The sequence below is a fragment of the Lepidochelys kempii genome, chromosome 3 (assembly GCF_965140285.1).
Source record: "Lepidochelys kempii isolate rLepKem1 chromosome 3, rLepKem1.hap1, whole genome shotgun sequence".
Taxonomy (NCBI): Eukaryota; Metazoa; Chordata; order Testudines; family Cheloniidae; genus Lepidochelys; species Lepidochelys kempii.
This window is the reverse complement of record NC_136382.1, coordinates 48,371,382-48,398,037: the sequence shown is the minus strand read 5'-3', so window position 1 is coordinate 48,398,037 and position 26,656 is coordinate 48,371,382. Positions and strand designations below refer to the sequence as shown.

Sequence of the window (26,656 nt, the reverse complement as noted above, 5' to 3'; positions counted from 1 at the left end):
GTTTCTCAAATGAGGTCACTGTGGCCGCATGTGGCCACCAAAGGTTTTTCCTGCGGCAACAATAGCTTCCTGGACAGAGATGGGCAGGGGGCAAACCAGCAGCCCTTCCCTGCAGCCCCCTGCTCCTGGCTTCAGCCACTGGACTCTGGGGGCAGGCTTCAGTTCAGGGCGGTGGGACTTCAGGAGGGCTGGCCTTACTAGGCACTGTGGTCAAGAAGCAGGATGAAGCTGGGGTGTGAGGCCGCAGAAGGGAGCTTAGAGCAATGCAGGTAGGGGGGAGGGGAAGGGGGAGCAGCCAGGCCTGGGAGTAATAGGGGGCCCATGGATGGTGGGGGGCTAGGGAAGGCAGCAGGGGTTAGCGATGATAGGTGGGGCGGGAGGAGGTAGCAGAGGCCAGATGCACCAAAATACAATTGTACATGATTTTTATTACTAAGTCTGCAAAAGGTGCCCTACATAAATCAATTACAATGATTTGGATGTGTATAGAATCCTAGGCCTGGAAGGGACCTTGAGAGATCATCTAGTCCAGTCCTTTGCACTCATGGCAGGACTAATTATCTAGACCATTCCTGCCAGGTCTTTGTCTAACCTGCTCTTAAAGATCTCCAATGATGGAAATTCCACAACCTCCCTAGGCAATTTATTCCAGTGCTTAACCACCCTGGCAGTCAGGAAGTTTTTCCTAATGTCCAACCAAAAACTCCCTTGCTGCAACTTTAGCCCGTTGCTTCTTGTCCTATGAGGACAAGTCTATGACTTATGAGGAGAGGCTGAGGGAACTGGGATTGTTTAGTCTACAGAAGAGAAGAATGAGGGGGGATTTGATAGCTGCTTTCAACTACCTGAAAGGTGGTTCCAAAGAGGATGGATCTAGACTATTCTCAGTGGTAGTGGATGACAGGACAAGGAGTAATGGTCTCAAGTTGCAGTGGGGGGGATTTAGGTTGGATATCAGGAAAAACTTTTTCACTAGGAGGGTGGTGAGACACTGGAATGCGTTACCTAGGGAGGTGGTAGAATCTCCTTTCTTAGAAGATTTTAAGGTCAGGCTTGACAAAGCCCTGGCTGGGATGATTTAATTGGGGATCAGCCCTGCTTTGAGCAGGGGGTTGGACTAGGTGACCTCCTGAGGTCCCTTCCAACCCTGATATTCTATGATTCTATTCTCAGAGGTTAAGAAGAACAATTTTTCTCCCTCCTCTTTGTAACCATGTTTTATGTATTTGAAAACTGTTATCATGTCCCCACTGTCTTCTCTTTTCCAGACTAAACAAATCCAATTTTTCAATCTTCCCTCCTAGGTCATGTTTTCTAGACCTTTAATCACTTCTCTGGACATTCTCTCCAATTTGTCCACATCTTTCCTGAAATGTGGCACCCAGAACTGGACATAATACTCCAATTGAGGCCTAATCAGCACAGAGTAGAGTGGAAGAACTACTTCTTATGTCTTGCTTACAGCATTCCTGCTAATACATTCCAGAATGATGTTCGCTTTTTTTGCAACAGCGTTACACTGTTGACTCATACTTAGCTTGTGCTCCACTATGATCCCCAGATCCCTTCCCATAGTACTCCTTCCTAGGCAGTCATTTCCCATTTTGTATGTGTGCACCTGATTGTTCCTTCCTAAATGGAGTACTTTGCATTTGTCCTTATTGAATTTCATCCTGTTTACTTAAGATCATTTCTCCAGTTTGTCCAGATCATTTTGAATTTTAATCCTATCCACCACTTGCAACCCCTCCTAGCCATTATTTAAATCACTGATGAAGATATTGAACAGAACCGGACCCAGAACTGATAACTGCGGGACCCCACTCATTATGTCCTTCCAGCATGACTGTGAACCACTGATTACTACTCTCTAGGAACGGTTTTCCAAGCAGTTTTGCACCCACCTTATAGTAGCTCCATCTAGGTTGCATTTCCATAGTTTGTTTATGAGAAGGTCATGCGAGACCGTATCAAAAACTTTACTGAAGTGAAGATCTACCACATCTACCACTTCCCACGTATCCACAAGGCTTGTTACCCTGTCAAAGAAAGCTATGAGATTGGTTTGACACGATTTGTTCTTGACAGATCCATGCTGACTGTTACTTATCACCTTATTATTATCTTCCAGATGTTTGCAAATTGATTACTTAATTATTTGCTCCATTATCTTTCTGGGTACAGAAGTTAGCTAACTTGTCTGTAATTCTCTGGGTTGTTCTTATTTCCTTTTTTATAGATGAACACTATATTTGTCTTTTTTCAGTCCTCTGGAATCTCTCCCATCTTCCATGACTTTTCAAAGATAATCGCTAATGGCTCAGGTAGCTCCTCAGTCAGCTCCTTGAGTATTCTAGGATGCATTTCATCAGGCCCTGGTGACTTAAAGACATCTAACTTGTCAAAAGAATTTTTAACTTGTTCTTTCCCTATTTTAGCCTTTTCTACCTCATTTTCACTGGTATTCATTATGTTAGACATCCAATCACCGCCAACCTTCTTGGTGAAAACTGAAACAAAGAAGTCATTAAGCACCTCTGCCATTTCCACATTTTCTGTTATTGTTCCCCCCCACACACCCCACTTCATTGAGTATATGTGCATATTTATTTGTTTCTCCTGAAGTTAGTCAAGTATTTTAGGAAAATTTGTCAGAGCAGCAAGAGTTCGAGGCCGCACTCTGTGGCCACCAAAACTTTTGTTATGAGAACCTTTATAGTTTCAGTGATTAGTGTATCAAGACTTCAGACACATTTGTGGAGAGCACAGTTCCACCCCAACTTCCCTCCTCAACCCCACCTCCCCCCAGCACTGACTTTCTGTGCTAGTACAGACCCCTTATGTGATTATAAAATGCAATTAAAAAAAACGCTTTGGAGGCATTTTGTAACTTTACCTTGATGGCACCTGTCATAAATATAAAGGGAAGGGTAACCACCTTTCTGTATCCAGTGCTATAAAATCCCTCCTGGCTAGAGGCAAAACCTTTTCATCTGTAAAGGGTTAAGAAGCTAAGGTAACCTCGCTGGCACCTGACCCAAATTGACCAATGAGGGGACAAGATACTTTCAAATCTGGAGGCAGGAGGGAACAAAGGTTCTGTCTGTCTGTGTGATGCTTTTGCCGGGAACAGATAAAGAATGCAGCCTTACAACTCCTGTAAAGTTAGTAAGTAATCTATAAGTAATCTAGCTAGAAAATGCATTAGATTTTCTTTTGTTTAATGGCTGGTAGAATAAGCTGTGTCTTTTTGTAACTTAAAGTTTTGCCTAGAGGGATTCTCTGTGTTTTGAATCTGATTACCCTGTAAGATATTTACCATCCTGATTTTTACAGAGGTGATTCTTTTACCTTTTCTTTAAATAAAATTCTTCTTTTAAGAACCTGTGATTTTTCATTGTTCTTAAGATCCAAGAGTTTGGGTCTGTGTTCACCTGTACCAGTTGGTGAGGATTCTTATCAAGCCTTCCTCAGGAAAGGGGGTATAGGGCTTGGGGGGGATATTTTGGGGGAAGACATCTCCAAGTGGGCTCTTTCCCTGTTCTTTGTTTAAAACGTTTGGTGGTGGCAGCATAGGGTTCAAGGACAATGCAAAGTTGGTACCTTGGGGAAGTTTTTAACCTAAGCTGGTAAGAATAAGCTTAGGGGTCTTTCATGCAGGTCCCCACATGTGTACCTTAGAGTTCAGAGTGGGGAAAGAACCTTGACTGCACCTAATTCTGGCTGCTTGGTATGCATAGGAATATGCTAGAAACATATGGGCAGAAAATTTTTGCCCCAATTTTGGCTCCCCGAAAATGTGTAGAGAGGCTGTTCCACAGGCCTTCTGTGATGAGAACTGGAGGCACAATCAGAGGTGGAACCTATGTATCCCAGGTGTGGTCCACACACTTAATTCATATGCCACCTGTTCTGGCAGTGGCCACTGTGAATACCCTCTTCCTGCTTAGATAATCTATGCAGTGAGCTGTGTTTCTGGTCACTGCTGTCAGAATTTGACTACATGTTAATACTGCTTTTGCAGTGTGTTTTGCAGTGGCTAGAGTTTATTTTATTCCTGCCTCATATATACTTGAGTCTTGTGTGGTGTTTCCTCTTCGGATTTCTAAAGTTTGGGGTGAGAAGTTCCACACACCATTTTTCTGCCCATTAAATTGATTAAGAGAACACAAGATTGTAAAAGACTGTTCAAAGCAGATCAAAATCAGACTGAACGTTTTAAAAGGTTTGCAAATTTCATAATAGACTTTAGTTTATCTGGATAACTTTCTTTGTTTTAAGAAAAATCTGACAAGTAATCTACTTCAGCTCTGATATAACTAGGCTATTGTGAACTGATTTCTGTCACTCAAGGCAGAAGGTCACAGTTCCCAGCCAGGACTAGACAAATCATTTTCACAAATATTCTTGTCCTCCTTCAAGGAAAAAAAAATTTTTTTGGAGGAGCAGGGAGCTAATCCTGCAATATTGTGGGGTGGCCAAATAGAGGTATTGCAGATAGTCCTACAAGTTTTGCTTGATTGAATGGATATGCAGCTGGATCCTGGAGAAATGCTAGTAGTTGTTTTAAGGGGCAGGCCTCTTTAGATGCTGTTGCTTGCTCAAGTAAAAGTTTTATTCTGCCTGAGCCTAAAACCTTTTCTTAGGTATAGAGATACTCCCTAAAGGTTATACCCATGCGAGCAAAGCAAACACATTATGTGTTGCCAACCATACAAACTTCTCCTTCAAAGCAGTTTGCACATAGATGCTCAAACCTGCACTCTGGATTGAGAAGAAAACGTTGCAAAAAGTCTCAGTGTTGCCAACTCTCATAATTTTAGTGCAGTTGCTGTGATATTTTTTGTTTTGCATAAAACGGCAGTTCCTACACTCTTGTGCTGATATGAGTCTCAGCTATCTTTCTCTTTTCTTTTCTTTTTTTTTTTTTTTAAAGGAAGTTTCTAGCCCTCAGAGTTGCACAGCAGAGCTTGAAAACATGACTCAAAGGCTCCAAAGGTCTCAGAAATGAGAAGGCAAATAAAAAGAACCGCAAATGTATTATTTGTTTAACTCATGATTTTTAAGCCACTCATGTTTTTTGGGGCCCGACCCATATGTTTGAATGTTTGGGGTTTTCAATTCTGTAGATAACAAAGCTGTCCCATAATCACAGAAAAAGATGAGATCACGCTATGACAAAGCTACACTTTTCTAGAAACTTTTGAGTCGCCCACTTCCCTCAAGTTGCTGCCTTACGCTATATTTGTGATCAGAATGGCTTGGGTCACCCATTACTTTAGGGGAATATGGAAGTGTAAAAACAATACAAACAGTTCTTCTGAATCCCAGACTAGCACCCTAACTGCTGAATCATCCTTCTTCTCGTGTGTGTGTGTGTGTGTGTTACTAAATGATTTTAAAATGTATTATTCAAGTGCTTGACACTACTGAAGTATTGACAACCTCAGTGATTAAAAAAGCATGAGTTAGATACTTTCCCTTCCCACCCCCAAGCCATGAGATTTGAAAGCCCATCAAATCATGTTTTTTGACTTCCCTCTACTCCTCTGCAATGTGTGTGAGATAATATCAGAGTGAAAAGTCAACTTGAAATGCCACCTCTCCCTGGCTGCTCAGATGGAGGCTTCACTTACCCTTTCCTTGCCCTTGAGATATAGGGAGTGGACGGCAGTTGTCCTTACTGTCTTGAATCTCTCCCCTCCTTGTTTATTTCCTTTGATTAAAAGAAGGGCTGGATGGTAAATAGTTTGAGAACCACTGACTTAATTAAATGCATCATGATTAAGCCTAATATTTTGTTATGGACATTTTTACTAAAAGTCAGCGACAGGCCATGGGCAATAAAGAAAATTTCACAGAAGCTGGTGACCTGTCCATGACTTTTAGTAAAAATATCTGTGACAAAATGGGGAGCTGCAGAGCCCCCACACAGTCTGTGGCTGCTGGGCAGCTGCGGGGGCCCCTGCTAGCAGCTCCAGAGCCTCTACCGCCTGTGTGGGGGCTCAGAGCTCCAGGTTCCCCCTGCCCATCCCTGCAGTGGCCGGGAGCTGCTTGGCTTGGAGCCCCCTGTCCCCCTCGTGGCAGCTGGGAGCTTCCAGCGGCAGGGGTACCCCGCAGCTCCTGGCCACTGGCGGTGGGACCCTGCAGCTCCCAGCTGCCACACGCTGAAGGTCTCTGGAAGTCACGTCTTCTGACCTCTGTGACATAAACGTAGCCTTAATCATGATTCACAGCCACACATAGAACTCCTATTACCTCTCAGGGTTGAGGAGTTACAAATATACATATTAAAGAACTTTAAACGGATACCTATTATTCATAAGAAATAAGGTCAAAGTAAAAACAACATGGGCTTGGTTTAGCCTTTCCCCAGTAGCAACATTTCTGACTCCGAACCCGAAACGTCTCTCTGCTTGAGACTGGGCAGCATTCACCACCCCGTACTCTGCCTCCCTCTGCATCCCCTTCCATGCAGCCCCTAAATCTGCTTCTTGCACCTCCCCATTCACCTTTCTCAGTTTCTCCTCATAGTCCCATTACCTGGCCTCCTGAACCATACAATGGCAGCCGTTTGGTCTGCTGGCCTGGCTACCACCTCACCGAAACTAGCTAAAGTTGGCTGCCAAGTCTGTGAAGGGGAGCCTCACTTCCACATGCAGATGGACTACAGGGAAATGGTAGCCATTGTGCCAGCTTCAGTTCAGTCCCTTTGACCGTAATAGGAGATGGAGACTGTTTGTTTTTTAAACAAGGGAGAATGGCAACTGGCAGCCTTTCCTCATGCTGTCTTGAAGTAGGTTTGAAAAAACAAACAAACAACAAAACCCAATTTGCCAGAGTTGTGATTAAAATCAAGAGTTGGCAATCCTGCTACAGTAGGCTCCCCTTTCCTGCCAGGTGAGGGGATGGTGGTGCGGCTACTATGTCAGGAGGTGCATCTGCATCTACCGCCACTGCATCTGTGGCGGGGTTGGTATGGTATGTTACCAGCTTGCACAATAGTTTGCTTGACACTTTGTCTAAAAATGGCCTTTGTGAAAGCAAAGCAAAGTGTGCAGGACTTTCCTGAAACTAGGGTACCCAGAAATAAAATAGTGATTGTGTACGGAGGGGCAATGACGCTTTTTTCCCCCCTTATGATCCTTCCTAGTATTAATTGTAAGCGTTTCTATCTACGTTTGCTAGTTGAAGAACACCAATTGTTATCTGACGGGCTAAAGGAAACCACTATATTTTGGGGGATCTGGGAAGAGTAATTTGGAAAATCAATACAAGTAATTCTCTTTGGATAAAAATCATGTGGGATACAGCATATATTTTGACAGGTTTCAGAGTAGCAGCTGTGTTAGTCTGTATTTGCAAAAAGAAAATTTTTGGCACCTTAGAGACTAACCAATTTATTTGAGCATAAGCTTTCGTGAGCTACAGCTCACTTCATCGGATGCATTTGACAGGGCGGGAGTGACACTGGGAAGAAGGATCCTACCACTTAGAGCCTGAGAGCGTGTGGCCACCTCCAGAGCAAGTGTCCAACCCACCGCATCCCTGCAGCACAGCTAGGGCCTGAGAAGAAGGCCTGGGACTTACAAGGAACAGACTGTGAACTGCCCTGACATTCCAGAGACACTGTTCGTGATGCTCCCTGCCACAGAGCGGGTTGATGTGTTTCCTTTAACCTTTCCTATTTTTCCTTATTCTTTATAAAATTAATTGTTGATTAAATAACTTGCATTTGCTTTAAATTGTATGTAATGGTCATTGGGTCAGAGAAGTGCCCAGTACAGAGAGAATACCCCAGAGTGGGGACACCCTAGCCCCTGTCCTGGGTGACCACAGCAGGGTTGGGGGTCAAGCCCCCCAACCCCCTTGTTGGGGTTACGAGGACTCTGCCAGACAGGAGAGTGGAAGGCGTGTCCTCAAGGGCAGGGAGGCCACTGGGTAAAGGAAGTGGGAGCGAGGACTCAGATCCTTTTGCTAGCTCACTTCACCGGGGTAGTGCAGAAGCCAGGAAAATTTCCCACAATAGCGGGACTATTCCCCCACTTACACTTGGAAGTCAACTCAGTCTTTAAATCATCTTAGTCTTCGATTGTACTGTATCAGAAACTGCCAAAGCATCTCAAAACACCACATTTTGGATATATTTAAAACAATGAATGCACTGTTTTTGCTGTAAACGTATTTTCTCCTGTGAGCATGAATATGCTAATTTCCTTGTTTTCAACTCCCCTGTCCACTTCTCTGCTCCCCCTTCCCCTCTCCCCCAAAAAAATAGTGTAAGAAAGTTCAAGGGCCTATTCCAGCTCCATTGAAGACAATGGGAGTCCTTTAATTGATTTCACTAGGGACTGAAGTTCCTAAATTCTCAAAGATGGGTTACTGCCATTTCCATTCCCCCAGCCATCACAAGCCCTCTTGATCACTTGATCATTGTTTTTCAAAAAGGATAAGACACAGAAATAAAAACTTAGGCTTTGTAGTACCCTGTAGTTTAAACCAACATTGCAAAATCCCATTCATCCATTTGGCTGGGGTGAGTAACTTTTTTTTTTTTTTATGTATTTTTGCTTGCAGGCAAGTACACAGTTTCAGTATCATCATCATCAAAGTAAACAATTCATACATTTCATGCTGAGCTATTCAAACATGATGTTTTTGCCATGCTTGCCTAGAGCCTCCCTGAATCACCATTTTCCTTCTTACATCTACTAATAAATACTAAGGGCCCAATCCAGGCCCAACACTACTGAGACAAAGCGGTCTCTTATTCTAATGCAAGTGTTGATGTGGAGTAGTAGTTTAACTTTCCACTTTTATGTTTACTAGAAACAAATCTTTAAACTTATAACTTTTTAGGTTTTAGTAGAAGGAGGCACTTTAAACATTTTGAATCATTCTGGGAGATGTTAGTTAACTTGGATCTATGCTGTGTGTCAGGGTTAGTCCTATTGATTAGCTGTTTTGTTTTCCTTGGATCAATCCGTGAAGGGAAAACACTGTGAAATATCAAATTCCTTGATAAAGGGAGAAATAACAACATGGGCTTTTCATACACTGGCTGAAATCATGGTTTCCAGGGAGACCTCAAATTTGCTTGTTGCAGCCAGAATCTTGAACTGGCAACTGTGGCAGATTACATAACTTGCCCATCCTATACTGTGTATTGTTTTCCCAAGCATTCATGCATATCAGTCCACGATCTCAAATGCTGTGGTAAGGCTGCCTGCCCTTCAACCTTTAATAACTAATTACCAGCATCACCTGGCACAATATCATCTTGAAGTGGGGACAAATCCAACAAACCGTGTGAGGTGCCAGAGTAAACTGGATTTAAATATGCAGGCGTTCTGTGACTCTTCAAACGTCGGAGCCTGAACACAAACTTCCTCTGTTGTAGACTAGAGGAGTCTGTGGGTTTGTTAGCTTTTACTGAATTGTATCAAAAATAATCTGTCAGTCCATCCTTTCCAAGTAATTACTTTTAATTTCAGAGATTTTTTGTAATCATGTTAGTGTATTTTAACTGCTTAGCTTTTTCTTTGACATTTGACATTGGATGAACCAGTTGCATGGTTTCTCATGAAAACCAGTCTCTTTTGCTGTACGTTTGCTACTTTCAGACCCATCTTTACATAACTAATTCTTAGTGCTTAAGAGCCTGTTTGCATGAAGCCTTTTTTTCCTGACTTCTCATTGACATTTGACCATGACTTTTTTTTTTTTAAATACTATGCTGCAGTTCTATCTATCCAGGTTTTAAACTTGTTACACAGCATTAGTTTTCATTCATAGTACATGTACATAGTATACTTCGGGAGTAGTGAAAGCTATAATTAATTTTACAAAAACATTTCCAGTAAAACCTCCATATTTTCTTAACTATCTGCAAATTGTCATTTTGGGATGATAATTTCTGCAGTAAGTCTTGACCAATAGTTAAAAGTTGTTTTTGATGTTTCAGCCAGCCATTTTTGAGTACATTGAGGTTGAAAAGAATACTTGTAAGTAGGTTATGGCTATAGCAAAGATAACTGAAATGTTGCATGTGAAATAGTCCTTAATGTGGACTAGTGCCTTTATTTTAATTTTTTCTCTTCCAAATTTAGAAAAAGTTATGAGTGATGCATGCTCACTTAAAACCTAAAAGTTTCAACCGAGGTTAGTGAAGACCTACCTCTGTATGACCACCCACATGGAGCCGGGGCAAATGCACATTCACATGGCAGGCACAGGGTCTGCTGCTATCAGATTGCTGGTGGCAGGTCTCTCCTTAACCTTTTTAGGTAGGAGTGCAAATCAGTTATTGCACACATATACCCCAGAATGGAATACATTCCACCTTCTTGCACCACTATACACAGGACCAGCCTGAGGAAGATGTTAGGGTATATCCCCCCAAAAGCCGTACGTGTGTGTGTGTGTGTGTGTGTGTGTAAATGTAATTTATTTTGTCTTTTCTACTGGCACTCATCTGAACACCTTCCATGTAAAATCAATAGCAAAATAGTCCCTAAGGGACTTCAGACAATCTCTGGCACTTCTGTCATATTTGGGTAAAAACTTGGAGTTTGTTTTAGCTTTTACTTAGCTCTTATTAATTTCCTCTTTTTGTTGTTGTTAGCTGGGTTTTAGTGGATAGAAGGGGGCTTTCATAAGGCTGCCAAGTGTCTCACTCTTATGACATGTCTGCAGCACCCGCCCCGGTTGGCATACATCTCAGATATATTCTTATATATCCAGATTAGCTGTGGGCATGCAAAACGTGTTAGCAGTTAATTGTTCCTCCAGGCCACTGGTGGCCACTGTGGTATCTGCACAGCCTGTAGCTAGGAACAGTCTCTGTTTAGTGTCTTGGTGCTTCCCTGATGGATTGAGCTAGTAAGGAGTAGCTGTGTGAAGGCAGCACAAGGGGACAGGCCCATTGCTGATCCTAGTTGGCCCCTCTCAGCTGCGTTGGGATTCCCTTCATCAGAACCCCTCTGCTACCCTAGCATCTATTCTATCTACTCTAGTATCTCCAGACACTCAGTCACGTCACTAGCCAGCTGCCCCAAGCTCCCAGCTAACCCACCATCAGCCCTCAGCTGTTCCAAGTACCCACACAGTTACCCCAGGCACCCAATCACTCACCTTCAGGCCACTCCAGCATCTCCCTTGAACCCACAGTCACCTCATACCAGAGGGAAATTACAAGAACAAACTGGCGGAAATTCTATTCTATATAGATTCTTATATGGTGCAGGACAAATTTGGGGAGCACAATAGATGGTAATGGGGAATGAAGAGGATTAGATGTGGGGGGGGGGAGAAGGAGGCAAAATAAAATAAACCAACCAAATCTTGACCTCAACAAAAACTTATGGGGCAAAAAACTGGCTCTGCCTTGAGGGGAGACTATAAACAGTCACTGAAAGACATGTATCAAAATCTTCTAAAAATTCTGCCTTTGGGAAGAGGAAAAAACCTTCAGGCAAAAAACCAACCAACTAAACATTGGTGGGGAGGCCCTCAGTGGAAGATACTCTGCAAGAGTCCTTTTCATCTGCTTTGTGGCCCTCTGGTGCTCACAGAGTGGGGTAAAGTGGCGTTAGTATAATTGAGAATTGGGACCCAAATCTCACAAATGATTTTTAATAACGAATACACCTGCTGTAAATCCTACCTCAACATCATGCAGCAGTGACCCTAGGTGCTCAACATTGATGGTAGCGGAGTGCATTCTCCGGCAGGTCTGACCATGCTATCAAGGTGTCGGACTGTCAGCCCAGCTAAATTGAGGAGGTAAACGTGCCACTGACAGCCCAGCCAGCGGGTGACTGAAAACAATGGGTAAAACAACATGGAAAACGAGTTCTCTGCACGTTCCTCGATCCCCACTCCGGAGGCAGTGAGGCATTCAAATGACAAGAGGCTGCAAAGAATCTCAGGTGCCAGGTCACCAAAAGGAAACCGGACAACTCTCTCAGTATGTACTTATAACTGCAAAACACTGACAAGGGAGGAATCGATAAACTATCTCATGGAGGAAAAGACAAAACCAGCCTACAATGTGCTGGGTGTTTGCGAAACATGATGAAAAAAGGAGATGGAGGTCAGCTGGAGGGATGGAAGCACGGTATTCTAGGGAAAGAAGACACAAGGACAGTTGGAGTTGGATTTATCATAAACAAGGAATGATCTTTGAAAATTGTCTCATGCCATTTGAAGTCATCGCATATCAGGGTGCCTTACCGCCGATTGAACTGAAATAGTACCCTCAAAATCATCCAGATCTGTGCTCCCACAAGTCCATGCGAAGATGATGATGTGGAAGGATACTATCAGGAACTAGAGGAAACCCTCGCTCAGAGTTCCACATATTCGTTTATGATGGGAGATTTTAACGCCAAGGTTGGAAAAGGAAGAGAGGGCGAAAAGTTCATAGGAAGGTACGGTATCAGAGAATGAAATGCATGAGGAGAACGGCTAGCTATATTGGCAGAGACTAGGAGAATGTTCATTGGTAACACCTGGTTCCGAAAGAAGGCCAACAGAAGCTGGATCTGGATTGCACCAAATGCGAAGACAAAAAATGAAATCAATTACTTTCTGATCGATAGACGATGCATCATGAGGATATTTCAGTAGTGGCATCGTTCAATATCAGTAGCGATCATTGCCTACTGAGAACCAGACTCACGTTCACTGTGAAAGTGGAGAAAAAGGCGCTGTGTATGGCAAACAGAAGGCACCAACCGGTAGCTTTCAACAAGGCAATCCTGGAGGAAAACATTTCTAGGGAAAATTGGAGCCTCCTCGACGACTGCAACGACTATTACGAGAACTTCAGTAAGAGACTGAAATGGTGTGTGAAATCAGCTGATCATGAAAGATCAAGAAGAGCTAGCGGAAGAATCTCTGAAAATACAAAGACTTTATTGGAGAAGAGGAGGAAAATGAAAAGAAATGGCAGTGACAGGCTTGAGTACTCCCTTCTCTGCAATCTCATTTGAAAGAAGACTTTGAGAAATTTCGAACCAAAAAGCTCCTAAAGGCTGCTGAAGATCGTAAAAGTCTCAAAAAATTCACATGGGAACTGGCGTTGTACAGGTCATCATTATCAGCTTTGAAGAACAGGGATGGAGAATCAGTTACCAATCGAACAGAGATGGAGGCAATCTGCAGGGATTTCTATACCCCACTGTTTGCATCCCGTATAGACATCCCAATGCCATCACTTCAACAAAATGATGAGCACGTACTCCCGGTTCTCAGCAGTGAAGTCCGTCATGCAGTGCATCAAATGAAAGAGGGGAAGGCTCCAGGCAAGGACAGTCTGACAGCAGAAGTGCTTAAGGTGGGAGGTCAGGAACTTTGGTAAGCTCTCGCCCAAATGTTCAGCCGCTACCTGGAAATCCAGAAGATACCATCCAGTTGGAAAGAGTCCAATATTATCTTGCTGCATAAGAAAGATGATTGAGAAAATCTAAAGAACTATCGCCCGATCTCCCTGCTTTTGCATATCTAAGTTCACTAAAATAATAACAAATCGACTGTCGTGAAACTTGGATGAGCAGGCTGGCTTTTGAAGGAATTACAGCATGATAGACCACATCTTCACTCTAAATCAACTACTAGAGCATTCAAGGGAATGTAAGTTCCCTTTGTGCATTGTCTTCGTGGACTATGAGAAGGCATTCAACAGCATAGAGACGAATGTCGTTCTTGAAGCTCCTTCAGAACAGGGCATCAGCATAAAATAATATCACATTACTAAAGGAAGCGAACTCTGGTTGCAGCATGGACATATCGCTGTTCAATACTCCTCTGAATCCCCATTGAGAAAGGTGTGAAACAAGGAGTTACAGTTTCGCCAAAATTATTCACAGCTCATCTTGAATTGTTTTTTTGATGAGCAGACTTGAAAGGCGGATTAATATCAATATCAACGGAGAGTGGCTAAACCATCTCAGGTTCACAGATGATATAGTGTTGATAGCCAAAAATACAGCCCAGCTTGAGAGAATGCTTAAAGAACTGAACGCGAAAAGTAGTCAAGTCGGATTAAAAATGAACCAGTCGAATACGAAATACATGAGATCAGATGTTCTGCCAAGAACCCAAATAACTCTTGGAGGAGAGCAGATCCAAGAGGTTGATAAATACGTTTATTTGGGCCAGGAAGTCAACATGTGCCAAGATCAGAAAGGCAAACTGTCCAGCAGAAAAAAATCTGGATGGTGTGTATTCAGTGACATCAAGGACATCCTCCAAGGAAAGATCAGCAAAACAACTCTTGTGAATCTTTTTAACTCGACCGTGCTTCCAGCGATGTTCTATGAAACATGGTCGCTGACGAAGATTGAAGAACATCAACTGTCTGTCACGCAGAGGGCAATGGAATGAACACTTTTGGGCATTTCACTCCGCGATCACTTCCCCAACGAAATAATTAGGCAGGAGTCTGGAGTGCAAGACGTTGTTGTTGAAAGCAGGCTCAGCAAAATGCAGTGGGCGGGACATGTGGCCCGACTCAGCGACAACACATGGACCGCAGCTATATCCGAGTGGTATCCGCGAGAACAGAAATGGCCATGCGGCTGGCCTCCAAAGAGGTGGGATGATTTCCTAACAAGGAGATATGGACAAGCATGGTGAAGGATGGCCAGAGCGAGAGAAGATTGGAAGACGTGTTGTGATCGGCTCAGTTTCAACTGATGAAGGACTGACAGTCTACGCAATCTATGCAATACACCCTGAGAAGACAATATACTACTCACCAACAATTAATTTGTGAAGAGAAAAAGAAGCTAAATATGTTTAGATTATTCTCTTCCAACTTTTTACAGAGCTCTATTCCTTTGGTGCGGTTAAAACAAAATGGGCCTGGCCACTGTATGACAGGGAAGGCGGGGGGGGGGGGGGCGGTGGGAGTCATAAAATGAACCCTGTGTTCCTTTGCATCCCAGTGTAGTGACATAGGTTCAGTCCCTCTATTCCCCAAAAGCAGGGATTCCTCTCTCCTAACATCCCTGGGAACACAATACAATGCAAAGGGAATGGGAAGAAGTAGAAAGGAGGTGGGAGCAAGACTCCTCAACAGAGCTTGTTGGGAATAGATTGTGTGCATAGTAAGGGATAGTGTAGTAGAAACGCACCTCTTAAAGTTCTAGGCACTTAGATTCAGTAAACACTACTAGTAATTATGAATATTGTTTATATTAGGAATCTCAGTGGAAAGACCCAGAATTCAATGGTTATAGACGCCTCTCCTGGTCTACACTACAAAATTAGGTCGACATAAGCCACCTTGTGTCAACATAGTTGTGCATGTGTCTGTACTCAGATTTGTTCCCTGCCAATGAAAGGGCCCCTTTGTAATGACGCAGTAACATCACCTCCCTGAATGATGTTAAGTCATGGTTGATGTACTGTGGTTGACACAGTGCAAGTGGAGAGAGGGTTGACCTGGGTCACACAGTAGCAGTCCTCCAGCAGCTGTCCCACAATGACCAACTCTGACTGCTTTGGGCACAATTGTGAACTCGACTGACAGGCATCGAGGAAACCAGAAGGCCTCCCCCCCATCCTCTTTAAAAACCCTGCATATTTTTGAAATGCCTAGTTCTGATCGCCCAGCTTGGCGAGCACACCTAGCAGCTCTCCATTGTTGTGTCAAACTGACCATTCCAGGTACCCACTCCTGCTTGGAGTATACAGGAGATATTGGATCTTCTGGGCCTGTGGGGAGAAGATGCTGTGCAGACATAGCTAAGGAGCAGTCATAGAAACATGGACATCTATGAGCAGATTGCACAGGGGAGGCAAGCGAAGGGCTATGATGGAGATCAGCAGCAGTGTCACATGAAAGCAAAGGAATTGTGGCAGGCATACCTGACAGCCAGAGAAGCCAACCGTTGATCTGCTGCCCAGCCGAAGATCTGCTGCATTTACAATGATCTGCATGCCTTACTTAGTGGAGACCCCACCAGCACCCGTCAGAGCACAGTGAATATCTCTGAGGAGCCTTAGATGCAGACCCCTGCTGTGAGGAAGCTGAGGGACATGTTACTGGGGAGTACAGCTATGCTGTGAGTCAGGACTGTTAAAGACTGCACTACAGCTTAGCTAGACCCAACAGCTGAGCTTGGTCGAGCTCAGCGTAGGGAAGGGAAACTTGGGTAAGTGTGCCAGTGCATTTTCCATTACAATATTTAAATATATAGATGGTGCCCAGCCTCAACATAGCAGGGCATAAGTATTGACTTTTCATTGTTTTACTTCTACTAGAGGTAGCAGTACAACCAACAGGTAGAGTTATCTGCTTTTCATTCCCATGTTAGGGAATGGAGGTACTGTGCAATCCTTTCCTGAAGGCTTCTCAGGATGGCAGCCTTATTTCGTCGTACCCTGGTAGGATACTTTCCCATGTCAGTCCATGATGGCTTCGGCAGGCCCCATTTGCAGTAAGCAAGTAGGCTAGTGGCATATGGGCCTGGGTGACTTTGGCTTGCCAGCAGCAGCTGTGCTCTCTGTGCCTTTGTTACTCTTAAGTGCAGGATATCAGCTAAAATCACCGCTGTCAATGGAAAAGAGTGGCAGTACTCAGTGCCATTGCCCTGTACTCTTACATATGGAAATAGGGTCTAAAATGATGTTGTTTCATGCAGCCGAACAACTTCCTCTTCATTTCTCCCTGCATACCTGCTGGGTGGGCCATATTCACTATGGCTGGGACTGGAGAGTAGTACTGTGCAGAGGTGCTCCAGAGGTGAAGTGTCAATAATCACATCTTGTTTGAAACTTCTGGAGAGCAAGGGAAGGAAGTTCTGAAACTTACTTTTTCACTTTCTGTTGTGACTGTAAATACAGTGACGTGTCGTCTTTATCTGTAGCTGCTGCCGTTGTGGCATTGAAGGGCTTGCCCTCCACACCTGCAGAATGTCTGGCCATGATGGGGAGGAGAAAGAAGAGGAGTCAGCAGGACATGGTCTCAGAGATTCTGCAAGCCAGTGTTGCATCAGGCTGTGAACAGAGGGCAAGGAGGGTGAATATTTCAAACACTATGGAGAAGGAAAGAGCAGGCAGGAGAAAGCCCAGCGGGAAAAGGGGAGAGAGATGCACCAGGACATGATGGGCTTTTCTGGCACTAAACACAGATGTTGCAGAATCTTGTTGACCTATACGTTCAACATTCATGGGCTTGCCTGTTGGGGGTGTGTGGAGAGGTGCTAAAATGGAGCTCTCCATTGATGGCAACCCCCGAACAGTCCAAATGGCATCAGGGGCCACTTCCCTACCTCTATGACTCCATGTCAGGGGACTGTAAGGACAATCATGGCTTCACAGATGAGTGTATGTGTAGTCAGAATGGACTGAACTGGACATGAATGTTTTTTCCCCTTGTGAAATTCTGTTCATTAATTTATTTCAGAAGTTTTTATTATTTTTTCAGTTGTGTGTAGTTTTCGCCCGCTCCTTCACTGGTCTGGTATGCAATAAAATTCTCTTTTTTAAAAATTAATTCATCTTTATTATTTCACAACACATGCTGCAGAACACCTAGTGGTACTGAAAGCACCTACTACTTGTTATTGTACAGGGCAACAGAACTCATGGGATCAGTGACAATCACACTGTAATAATGTACAGCAAGCACAGAAAAATGAATAGCTGAATTAATACTGTTGTATTCATAAATGTACATCAAGCCCCATACAATTCCTAACCGGTTCCAAATCTTCAGGGCCAAGTAGAGCACAGTCCACCATACCAAATTACTGTGGCTGACTGATAAAGTGCTCTGTCAAGGGCCTCCCTCAGCTGCATAGCTCTTTATTGAGCTCTTCCTGTAGCTCTTGTGTCAAACTCAGCAGACAGCTGCTTTACCTCTCTCTTCCATATTGGTGGCAACTTTTCCCCGCCTTTGCCTCACAGATATTTAGGACACAGTGGGCAAGTATAGCCACTGGGATATTTTTCTCAGAGATCCAATCTTATGAGTAAACACCACCAGTGTCCTTTCCGTCTACCAAAAGCACATTCAACTGTCATTCTGCACCTGCTAAGCTGGTAATTGAATCTTTCTTCGGTGCTGTCCAGGTGGCTGATGTACAGCTTCATGAGCAATGGGCAGGCTGGTCCTCCAGGTTCCCTGTTGATATTTCAACATCACAAAGCTAATCTGCCAGTCAGGAAAGAATGCCTCTGCATGCATCTTTCTGAACAGTCCTGTGTTCTTAAATATGCAATTGTCATGCTCTTCCCTGACCAGCCCACTTAAGTGCAGAGTCCTGCACTTAGGACCAAAGAATCCCATGCCCTGCTACAGACTAGGGACTGAGTGGCTAGGCAGCAGTTCTGCAGAAAAGGACCTAGGGGTTACAGTGGATAAGAAACTGGATATGAGTCAACAGTGTGCCCTTGTTGCCAAGAAGCCGAACAGCATTTTGGGCTGTATAGGTAGGAGCATTGCCAACAGATTGAGAGACGTGATCATTTTCCTCAATTTAGGCTGACCAGACATCCTGATAGACTGTGTCGATTTTTAGTTCTTTGTCCCGCGTCCTGACCGATGAACGGTCGGGACGTCATTTGTCCCAATATTGCGGCTTTGGCCACTCTGGCGGTTGTGTGTTTTTTTTTTTTTTTTTTTTTTGGCTTTCCCCCAGGTGTCCCAATATTTTGTCCATTTCATCTGGTCACCCTACCTCTATTCGGCATTGGTGAGGCCTCATCTGGAGTACTGTGTCCAGTTTGGGGCCCCACACTACAAGAAGGATGTGGACAAATTGGAAAGAGTCCAGCGGAGGGCAACAAAAATGATTAGGGGTCTGGAGCACATGATTTATGAGGAGAGGCTGAGAGAACTAGGATTATTTAATCTGCAGAAGAGAAGAATGAAGGGGGATTTGATAGTTGCTTTCAACTACCTGAAGCGGGGGTTCCAAAGAGGATGTATCTAGCCTGTTCTCAGTGGTAGCAGATGACAGAACAAGGAGTAATCTCAAGTTGCAGTTGGGGAAGTTTAAGATGGATATTAGGAAAAACTTTTTCACGAGGAGGGTGATGAAGCACTGGCATGTGATACCTAGGGAGGTGGTGGAATCTCCTTCCTTCGAGGTTTTTAAGGTCCGGCTTGACAAAGCCCTGGCTGGGATGATTTAGTTGGTGATTAGTCCTGCAGTGAAACATCCCCAGTGCTTGCATAACCATAGAAAAGTAGCTCTTTCTTTCTGTTGATGTACTCTGTTGCAAGGTGGGCTGGTTCCAAAATAGGGAACCCTATTACAGCAAATCCTTCCACTGTGTGCTGCGCACTAATGAGATTCACAGTCCTGAGCAGCAGGAGACGATCAATGGCCTTGCACACTTGCATGACACTGGCCCCCCACTGTGGATTTCTCAAGTCCAAAATGATTTCCCACTGAGTTGTGGCAATCCAGCATTGCAAACTTCCACAGTGTATTACCACTCACTTCTCCGCTGTCAGTGCAGGTCTCATTCTGGTGTTCCTGTGCAGGAGGGCTGGGGCAAGCTTGGCACACAGATCCAGCAATGTGGCTTTTTGCATTCAAAAGTTCTGCAGCCATGGGTGGTGGGTATCATGGGCTGGGGGACAGCCAGGCTTGGCCCTGCCCACGCTCCACCCTCAGTCCCCCTGCTTCCCACTCTATGGTTCTATTCCCCCTGTGCAGTGGCCCCAACTCATGCTGGGGCCACGGCACTCACCCTCCCGAGGCTGGGAGACCTGGGGCTGCAGCGCCCACTCTCCCAGCACTCTGGGGCTGAGGCACTAGCCTGGGGTGAGGGCCGGCAGCTCTAGCCCCCATATGGGTTATGGATGGTGGTATGGAATGGAAGAAGCTGCATGATGGGAACTTGACCCCTTTCTCCCAGGCACCTCTGTGTAACTTGTTTCTGCACCACCAGGTACGTTGCCAAAATTTCCCAAAATACAGTGTGCTGGATGATGGTGAATTGCACACTGGGATGCCTACCCAGGGTGCACTGCACTGTATTGACACACTTACTCTTAGTGAGTACGTGCAACACCGATACAAGGAACCAAGTGTGTGTACACACACACAGGATATACTAACTGGGGCTGATCTATGCCAACGTAACTTGCTTCCACCAAAGTTTGTAGTGTAGACGTGGTTTGAAGTAGTAATGAGGTATTCTGGCAGGTCTTCTTAGGACACTTACACTTCTATTGCTTGTGCTGTATCTTTTATGTAGGTGATAAAGAGAACTTTGGTATCTAGTGCTGTTGGTTGGCACCTATTGTGACCACTAAAAATTCAATTGCATATTATTATTTTCTTTAAATTTACAATAAAATTAGTGGCTATGTAATTCCTGGAATCTGCCTGCTGGGCAAGCCACTTAAGTTTTGGGTAATTTCCTTTTGAATTTTGGTTTCTGGTAACAAATCCAATTTGGAGTATTGAACAGCTTTTTGGCTTTAGACTTATAAATGAGATTTTTAAGTGCCCTGATTTCTTCTATCTTACAGGAACCAGATGTTCTTTTTGAGAGTTGTAAAGGACATACAGAGGAACTCTTTAAAAATTTGTATTTAGAAAAATAGCTTTGTTGAGAGAATATATTTTTATTCACCAAACCAAAATACATTTAGACCTACTATTAAAGCCTTTTTGTTACTGGACAAATTGATTTAAAAATAGTCTTCCATTGCCCACTATTTTGTTGACTACCTTTAAAGAACTCTTTTATGTTGTAGAAGTATGGTTTTCACTTACAGAAACCCTTGCCCTGTTTTATTGTGTTTAGGTATTCAGTAATTTTAAAAATAATTGTAGCTACTACTGCAGTAAGGCTCATTTATCTGTAATTCCCACAATCCCATCTAGTGACATTTTATAAAGCAGTGGTCCCAAATGTTCGGGGGTGGGGCGGGACCCTGGCCAGCCCCCACTGGGGATGGGGAGAGCGCCACCCAGCCATGCTCTGCCCCCAGCTCTGGCCCTGCCTCAGTCCCAGCTTGGGCCCTGGCCGCGGACCCGCTCCTGGCCCCGGCGGCGGCTCTGCTCCCAGCTGCGGACACAGCTGCAGTCCTGGCTCTTGCCTGCAGCTGGAGCTTTGCTACCGGCCATAGCTCCAGCCACAGCTCTGGCTGTGGCCTGCGGCTCTTCTCCTGTCCCCAGCTCCCGACCATGGCTCTGGCCTCATCCCCGACTGTGGTTCCTGAAGGGGTGTGTGGGAGGTGAACAGTCTCTATTATGGGTTGGGGGCGGGGGGACGTGACAGAAAAAGTTTGGGGATCACTCATAAAGGATAAGGATTTTTACCATATAGTGCAGTAACATGCTGCACATGAGACTACGTACACTGTAAGGCCATTTGAAAGCTGATGTGCATAATGTAACTGTCCACTTATGTAGTTTCCTACTGTTTGCATATTATGTTCATGCTCAGTTATGCCCACTGGCTATCTATTAGCTTTCAGATGGAATTTAAGGTGTTGGTGTTTAGCAGTCGAGCCACGAATGGTTTGTGAACTGGTTCTTTTTCTCCCTGTAACATACTTTTGCAGTTGTGCTGAGTAGAGACACTTGAGCTGGTGTTTTCTCAGTTTAAACAAGCTAGTTCTACTATATGAATTACTTTCTGAAGGTTTCTTGACTTTTTAATTTGCTCCCCTCTTCTCCTTTGTGGTTTTGAAATAATTATTTTCCAAAAGCCATCTTTTTGCAGGGTTTTTAGGAAGAGGACAGTTTTAGGATGGTTAGTGGATGTGTGTAATTACATCCTGAGTGGTTTATAGGTGGACTGCGTTAATTTTTTACTTGTATTTTATGAATTGCTGATTTTTAATTTTTATAAGTGGAAAGGAAGCACAAATTCTAAAGAAACAAATATTTTCTTTAGCCATTTCATTCTTAAGGTCCTCCATCTCCAGAACCCGTGGATGAATACTATATAGTTGTTATGATTTCTTCCAATATTAAAATTATCAGTGTAGTCCATCTCCTCTTTTTATGCCTCCATTTCTGACAGTGACTTAAATTTAGTACCATAAAGACTGTGGGAAAGACGGATTGATGCAGAGAAGTCATATCCCTTCTCTGCAATATATTTATCCTCCTTAATAAACAAACCGTTAAGAGAGCCACCAGGATGTGCACATACCTAAAGTGAGTATTTGATAGAGTCCTTCTCCTTGCTTGTCACAGCCCCTCTGTTGCTTGTCACCTTCCTTTGTTCTTTCTTGTGTAAAGTTTAGATTTTGTCATCTTTGGGACAGTTTTCTGTGAAGATCCCAACTCACATTTGAGTGCAATGAAATAATAATAATTGCTCCCCTTTACACTCTGAAGACCTAGTGGCCTCTTTCAGATATTTTCTTAATTAATTTTTCTGATATTTTCAAATAATGTATTTCTAGGATTTTTTGTGTCTTTAGTTATTTGCTATTCAAATTCCCTCTTAAATCTTCTGTTTCTTTTGGTACCACTTGGCCTTAGTTTTCACTTCTTGAAGAATAGCTTTTAATCTTGCCAAGATGACATCTTGGCATGGTGATTCTAAGGTTATGTATCTCAAAACCATCAAGTCTGGGATTAACAGTTTTCCAGTGGTATAAATCTTATGTTTCTGGTCCTTTCAGCTTTCTAGATATAGAATCTTAAATTCACAGTGTTTTGATTACCTTTCAGCTTTTTTTTTCCCACACAGTTTAATGATTTTAATTGCCTCTCTTTCAAATTCCTAGAAATTAGCACTTAAATCTGTTTGAAATAAGACTGGCATCCCAGCATTCAAATGGAATCGAACAATAATTTTTAGTTTGAGCGGTATGTGTAATATCAGCAGATAAAGTAAGGTGAGAATTGAAGTGGGAGCAGGGAGAGGAAAGATCGTAATCATAAAGAATTATTTGATTTTAGGATCTGCAGTTTGCCAGGGCTAGAAACATTCTGGTCTTCCAGTACAAAAGAGGGTAAGTAAACTTTTCTACTACTAGAACAGGTTGAAAGAAAATTCCTATTTTAGCAAACCTAACAAATGCAAGCATAATAGGTAATATATATTAATGCATACAGACTTTTATTCACGTATAACAGGTATGCTGTCTTTTGTTTCTTAAGTTCTGTTTGTACTTTGTAAGTAAATGTAGTACATTTAAAAAAAAACAAACCACCGGAGATCGAAAGTTCTTGAGTTGAGGTTCCTTGACAGTCTGATTATAGATTTCTTTGGGACTACGGTAGTTATGGTGGGGACAGAAGGGAAAGTAATTTGTGTTCATAATGAAGTGTGCACAAATCCTGTTGGGAAGGGACATTCTGTGTTTGTACAGCACCTAGCAGAATATGTTCTGGTCCCTGATTGGAGCTCGTACATTCTACCACAATACAAATAATAAATAAATAAAACGTGTTGCAGAAAAGTAGGTTTATTTGAAAAAGAACATGATCGTGTCAGCTTGTCGTATTGACTTACGTACACCATAATAATTTGAAAGAGGTAAAATAAAATAGGTTTCTTGCAAGTGTTAACATTGCCTCTTCTTTGCTTGTTATAGGTTAACTAGCATTTTTGGAAGCTGATGTTTCTTTTGTGCTTTGTTTTTAAGTCCCTAGTATTTAGCTTCAGCTCAGGTCAGAAGTCAGATTTTACAGAGGTTGTGTATGGAGGAAATTAAAAAAAAAAGTTGGACTGAGATGAATGCCTTCTAAGTAATAGAAAATGCAAGAAGCTGACTTAGAAGCCAAACTACAGCAATGTACTCCTTTTGGCTCATATGCTAAGTAAGAAAAATTCCCCAAAATAATGGAAAAATTCTGTGTTTGATTGGAGAACTTGTTCAAATTGCACATCTTTCATTTAGTACATAACTATCATGAATCCACAGAGAATAAACTTGAATCTGAAATTCTTACCTTTTCAATAATTTTTGCCTTGTTCTTAAATCTCAGTAAAACTCCCCCCCCCCCCCCATCATCAACCTAATAAAAACATCTGGTAGGTTGGTATTTGTGGGACCAAGCGTCTATTAAACTGTTACAGAATGTAGATTCTCTGCTGATTCTTTTCTGGATGCCTAGTACTAACACGGCTGCTACTCTGAAACCATTCTTTTCATTGTACTCCTTTGGCTACTTTTGGTAAAGGGAATAATTATTTGTTTCCATTTACCTGCTACTTGTGGCACTTCTCATATGTCAAAACAAAATACTGCATGCCTGTATCCAGAGTGGGTGTTCTGTAGTACTTAGAAGTTTTTTCACATCTAATCGGTTTCTAATTATCACCAGGGTGGGAGATGCTGTCTATACATATAGGAAGACCCCTTTTTTGCACTAAAAAGTTTACAGTCAAAGGAGACAAGCAACATACAAAGGATGAGGGAGAAGGACAGTATACATATATGTACAAGTGTTATACATTTAAATAAAGTACGCTGACATTTTATTATGTTGTTAAACAAATATATTTCATTTACATCCAGTGGCGCCTCCGCCTATGTATTATTTGTAGGCCCATTTCATGTGTGAATCACTGAAGACATGGGTCTTGAGGAGGGATTTGAAAGAGGATATGGTAGTGACACTGGAGATCAGCTCAGGGAGAGGATTCTTGGCAAAAAGAATGTAAAGATGTTTGTTAGACAAATGAACAAGTGGATGGTCAAGACCAACATGGTTGACAGAGGAGAAGGATGCAGGGCCAGAGGGCAATGTCTATATTAGTTTGGTCTTATTCTGAAAAGTTCTAAATTCAGTGGGAGTTCAGGGTGTTTAGCATCTTTTAAAACTGGGCCCCCGTTGAGTTATTGATTTGCTTGCTGAAGAGATTAAAAAAAGTTGTCTGACCAACTACTAGTCAACAGAGGACTATGTTTTGTATCAAAACCAAGGAATTCAGTGGATATTGCCACTGTCATGACACACAGGAGATGCTGACAATGTACTAAGCAGAAAAACAGCCTGCAGATTTATTAAGACTGTGCACACAGATAAGCAGGTGAGGATCAAATTCTGGTCTGCATTACATTTGTGCAACCACACTTGACCAAATTCACTTGCTTGTGCCAGCAGTGCATTTTCACCACTGACCAGAGATTTGCATTTTGTAACTGAGAACAGAATATGACCATTAAAGATATGCTTGTGTTCTAGAAGGTGAAAACACACAAAGTAAAAATTTAAAGTCTTTGTCTCCTCTGTGTCTTGAAATTAGTTTAAAATTAATTAAGAGTAAAGTATAATATTCCAAAGTAGCCCTATTTCATTTTTATTCATTAGAGTCCTATTTTAATACATAACAGACATGGAATTAAGCAAGGAGTATAGTTATAAGATGTGGTTAAAATAAAATGTATCGTGTAAACAAATAGGTGCAAATCAGGGGTTGGAGCAAACAGCAGATGGGAGAGAATATCCAGAGTAAAAACTGGAATGGAGAAAAGGCCATATGAAATTTGTCATGGCATGTTGCATCTGCTAATATTAGTGGAAGCAATTTAGTGATAATGTGCATTAATGCATGGCATTGTGCTCATCTTATTTCCCCTCTAATGCACAGCTCTACTGTAACACATTTGGGACAAGATTCTGATTTCAGTGACAGGAGATTAAATCTGCAGTAATGCTACTGAAATCAGGAGTATCACCCCCAGGTCTACACCACAATCATTGAGATCAGAATCTGACCCTCTTTGAGTTCATAATAGTATATGAAATAGTGTAAATCACATAAACCAACATTATTTGGGGGAGGAAAACTGCATTTCTTTTCCTATTACAATTCCAATAGCTAGGTATGGTGAAGGGGACTACAGTCATGCAAAGACCCATATTGTGCTCTGTGCCTCAGACAATTTGTCCCCTCTTAAGAAGAATGAAGCAGCTGTGCATCCTAAGCGAATTACATTTCATGGGACAATTTCAAATTTGTGGCTTTAGGACATAATGTACTTGTTACTCTTATATAATACCCTATAGTAAAATGATAGTTGTTTCAGATAATACCTAGGAGATGGTTATAATTCTAGAATAAGGGTCAAATCTTTCTCACATTACTTACATGGATAGTACACCTGAAGTTACGGAACCTAGTCAGTAGGACTACTAGCTAGATTTGATCCCGAGTCATTTTTTATGCACAATTTGCAAAGCATAACTGTTCAGTTGTATTTTCGTTTGATAGAACTGTAATATATTTTCTTTTTACAGTTTAATTTAGGACTTAAAACTTTGGAAATAAAATATACATGGCACAGAACTTAAAGTTTCTTCAGACAATTTTAATTCTGCTACTTCAGGATTACGTCTCGGCTGAAGATGGTGAAATAAGAGCAAGTAAGAGAGATTTATTTAATTTTATTTATGTGTCCTGGCTAGTTAAAAACAAGTGTATCATAATCCAGTCCCCTGAATATGCTATCTGTATCCACATCCACATATGGTGCTTACTAGGATGAAATGTCAATGGTGAATCAAGGAAGGGGAAGAGCATATTTGCATACAGACTGGCTAACCTAGTGAGGAGGGCTTTAAACTAGGTTCGAAGGGGGCAGGTGACCAAAGCCCACGGGTAAGTCAAGAACATCGAGACCTGGGAGAAAGTTTGGAATTTGGAGGGGATGGCGGGGGAGTATGGGCTGTTAGAGCAGGGATAAAGGAGAGACAAGACAGAATGGGGA

At 42.7% G+C, this 26,656-nt stretch overlaps 1 protein-coding gene across 1 annotated transcript in view; it reads left to right on the top strand.

Annotated features, from left to right (window-relative positions):
• COL21A1 (collagen type XXI alpha 1 chain) overlaps nucleotides 1-26,656 on the top strand; it is a 193,969-nt gene that overhangs the window by 27,012 nt on the left and 140,301 nt on the right. The window contains exon 2 of the mRNA XM_073336269.2: nucleotides 26,187-26,312. Within this exon, the coding sequence (XP_073192370.2) occupies nucleotides 26,225-26,312 (88 nt within the window). The 5' untranslated portion in view covers nucleotides 26,187-26,224. The remainder of the gene's footprint in view (nucleotides 1-26,186; nucleotides 26,313-26,656) is intronic.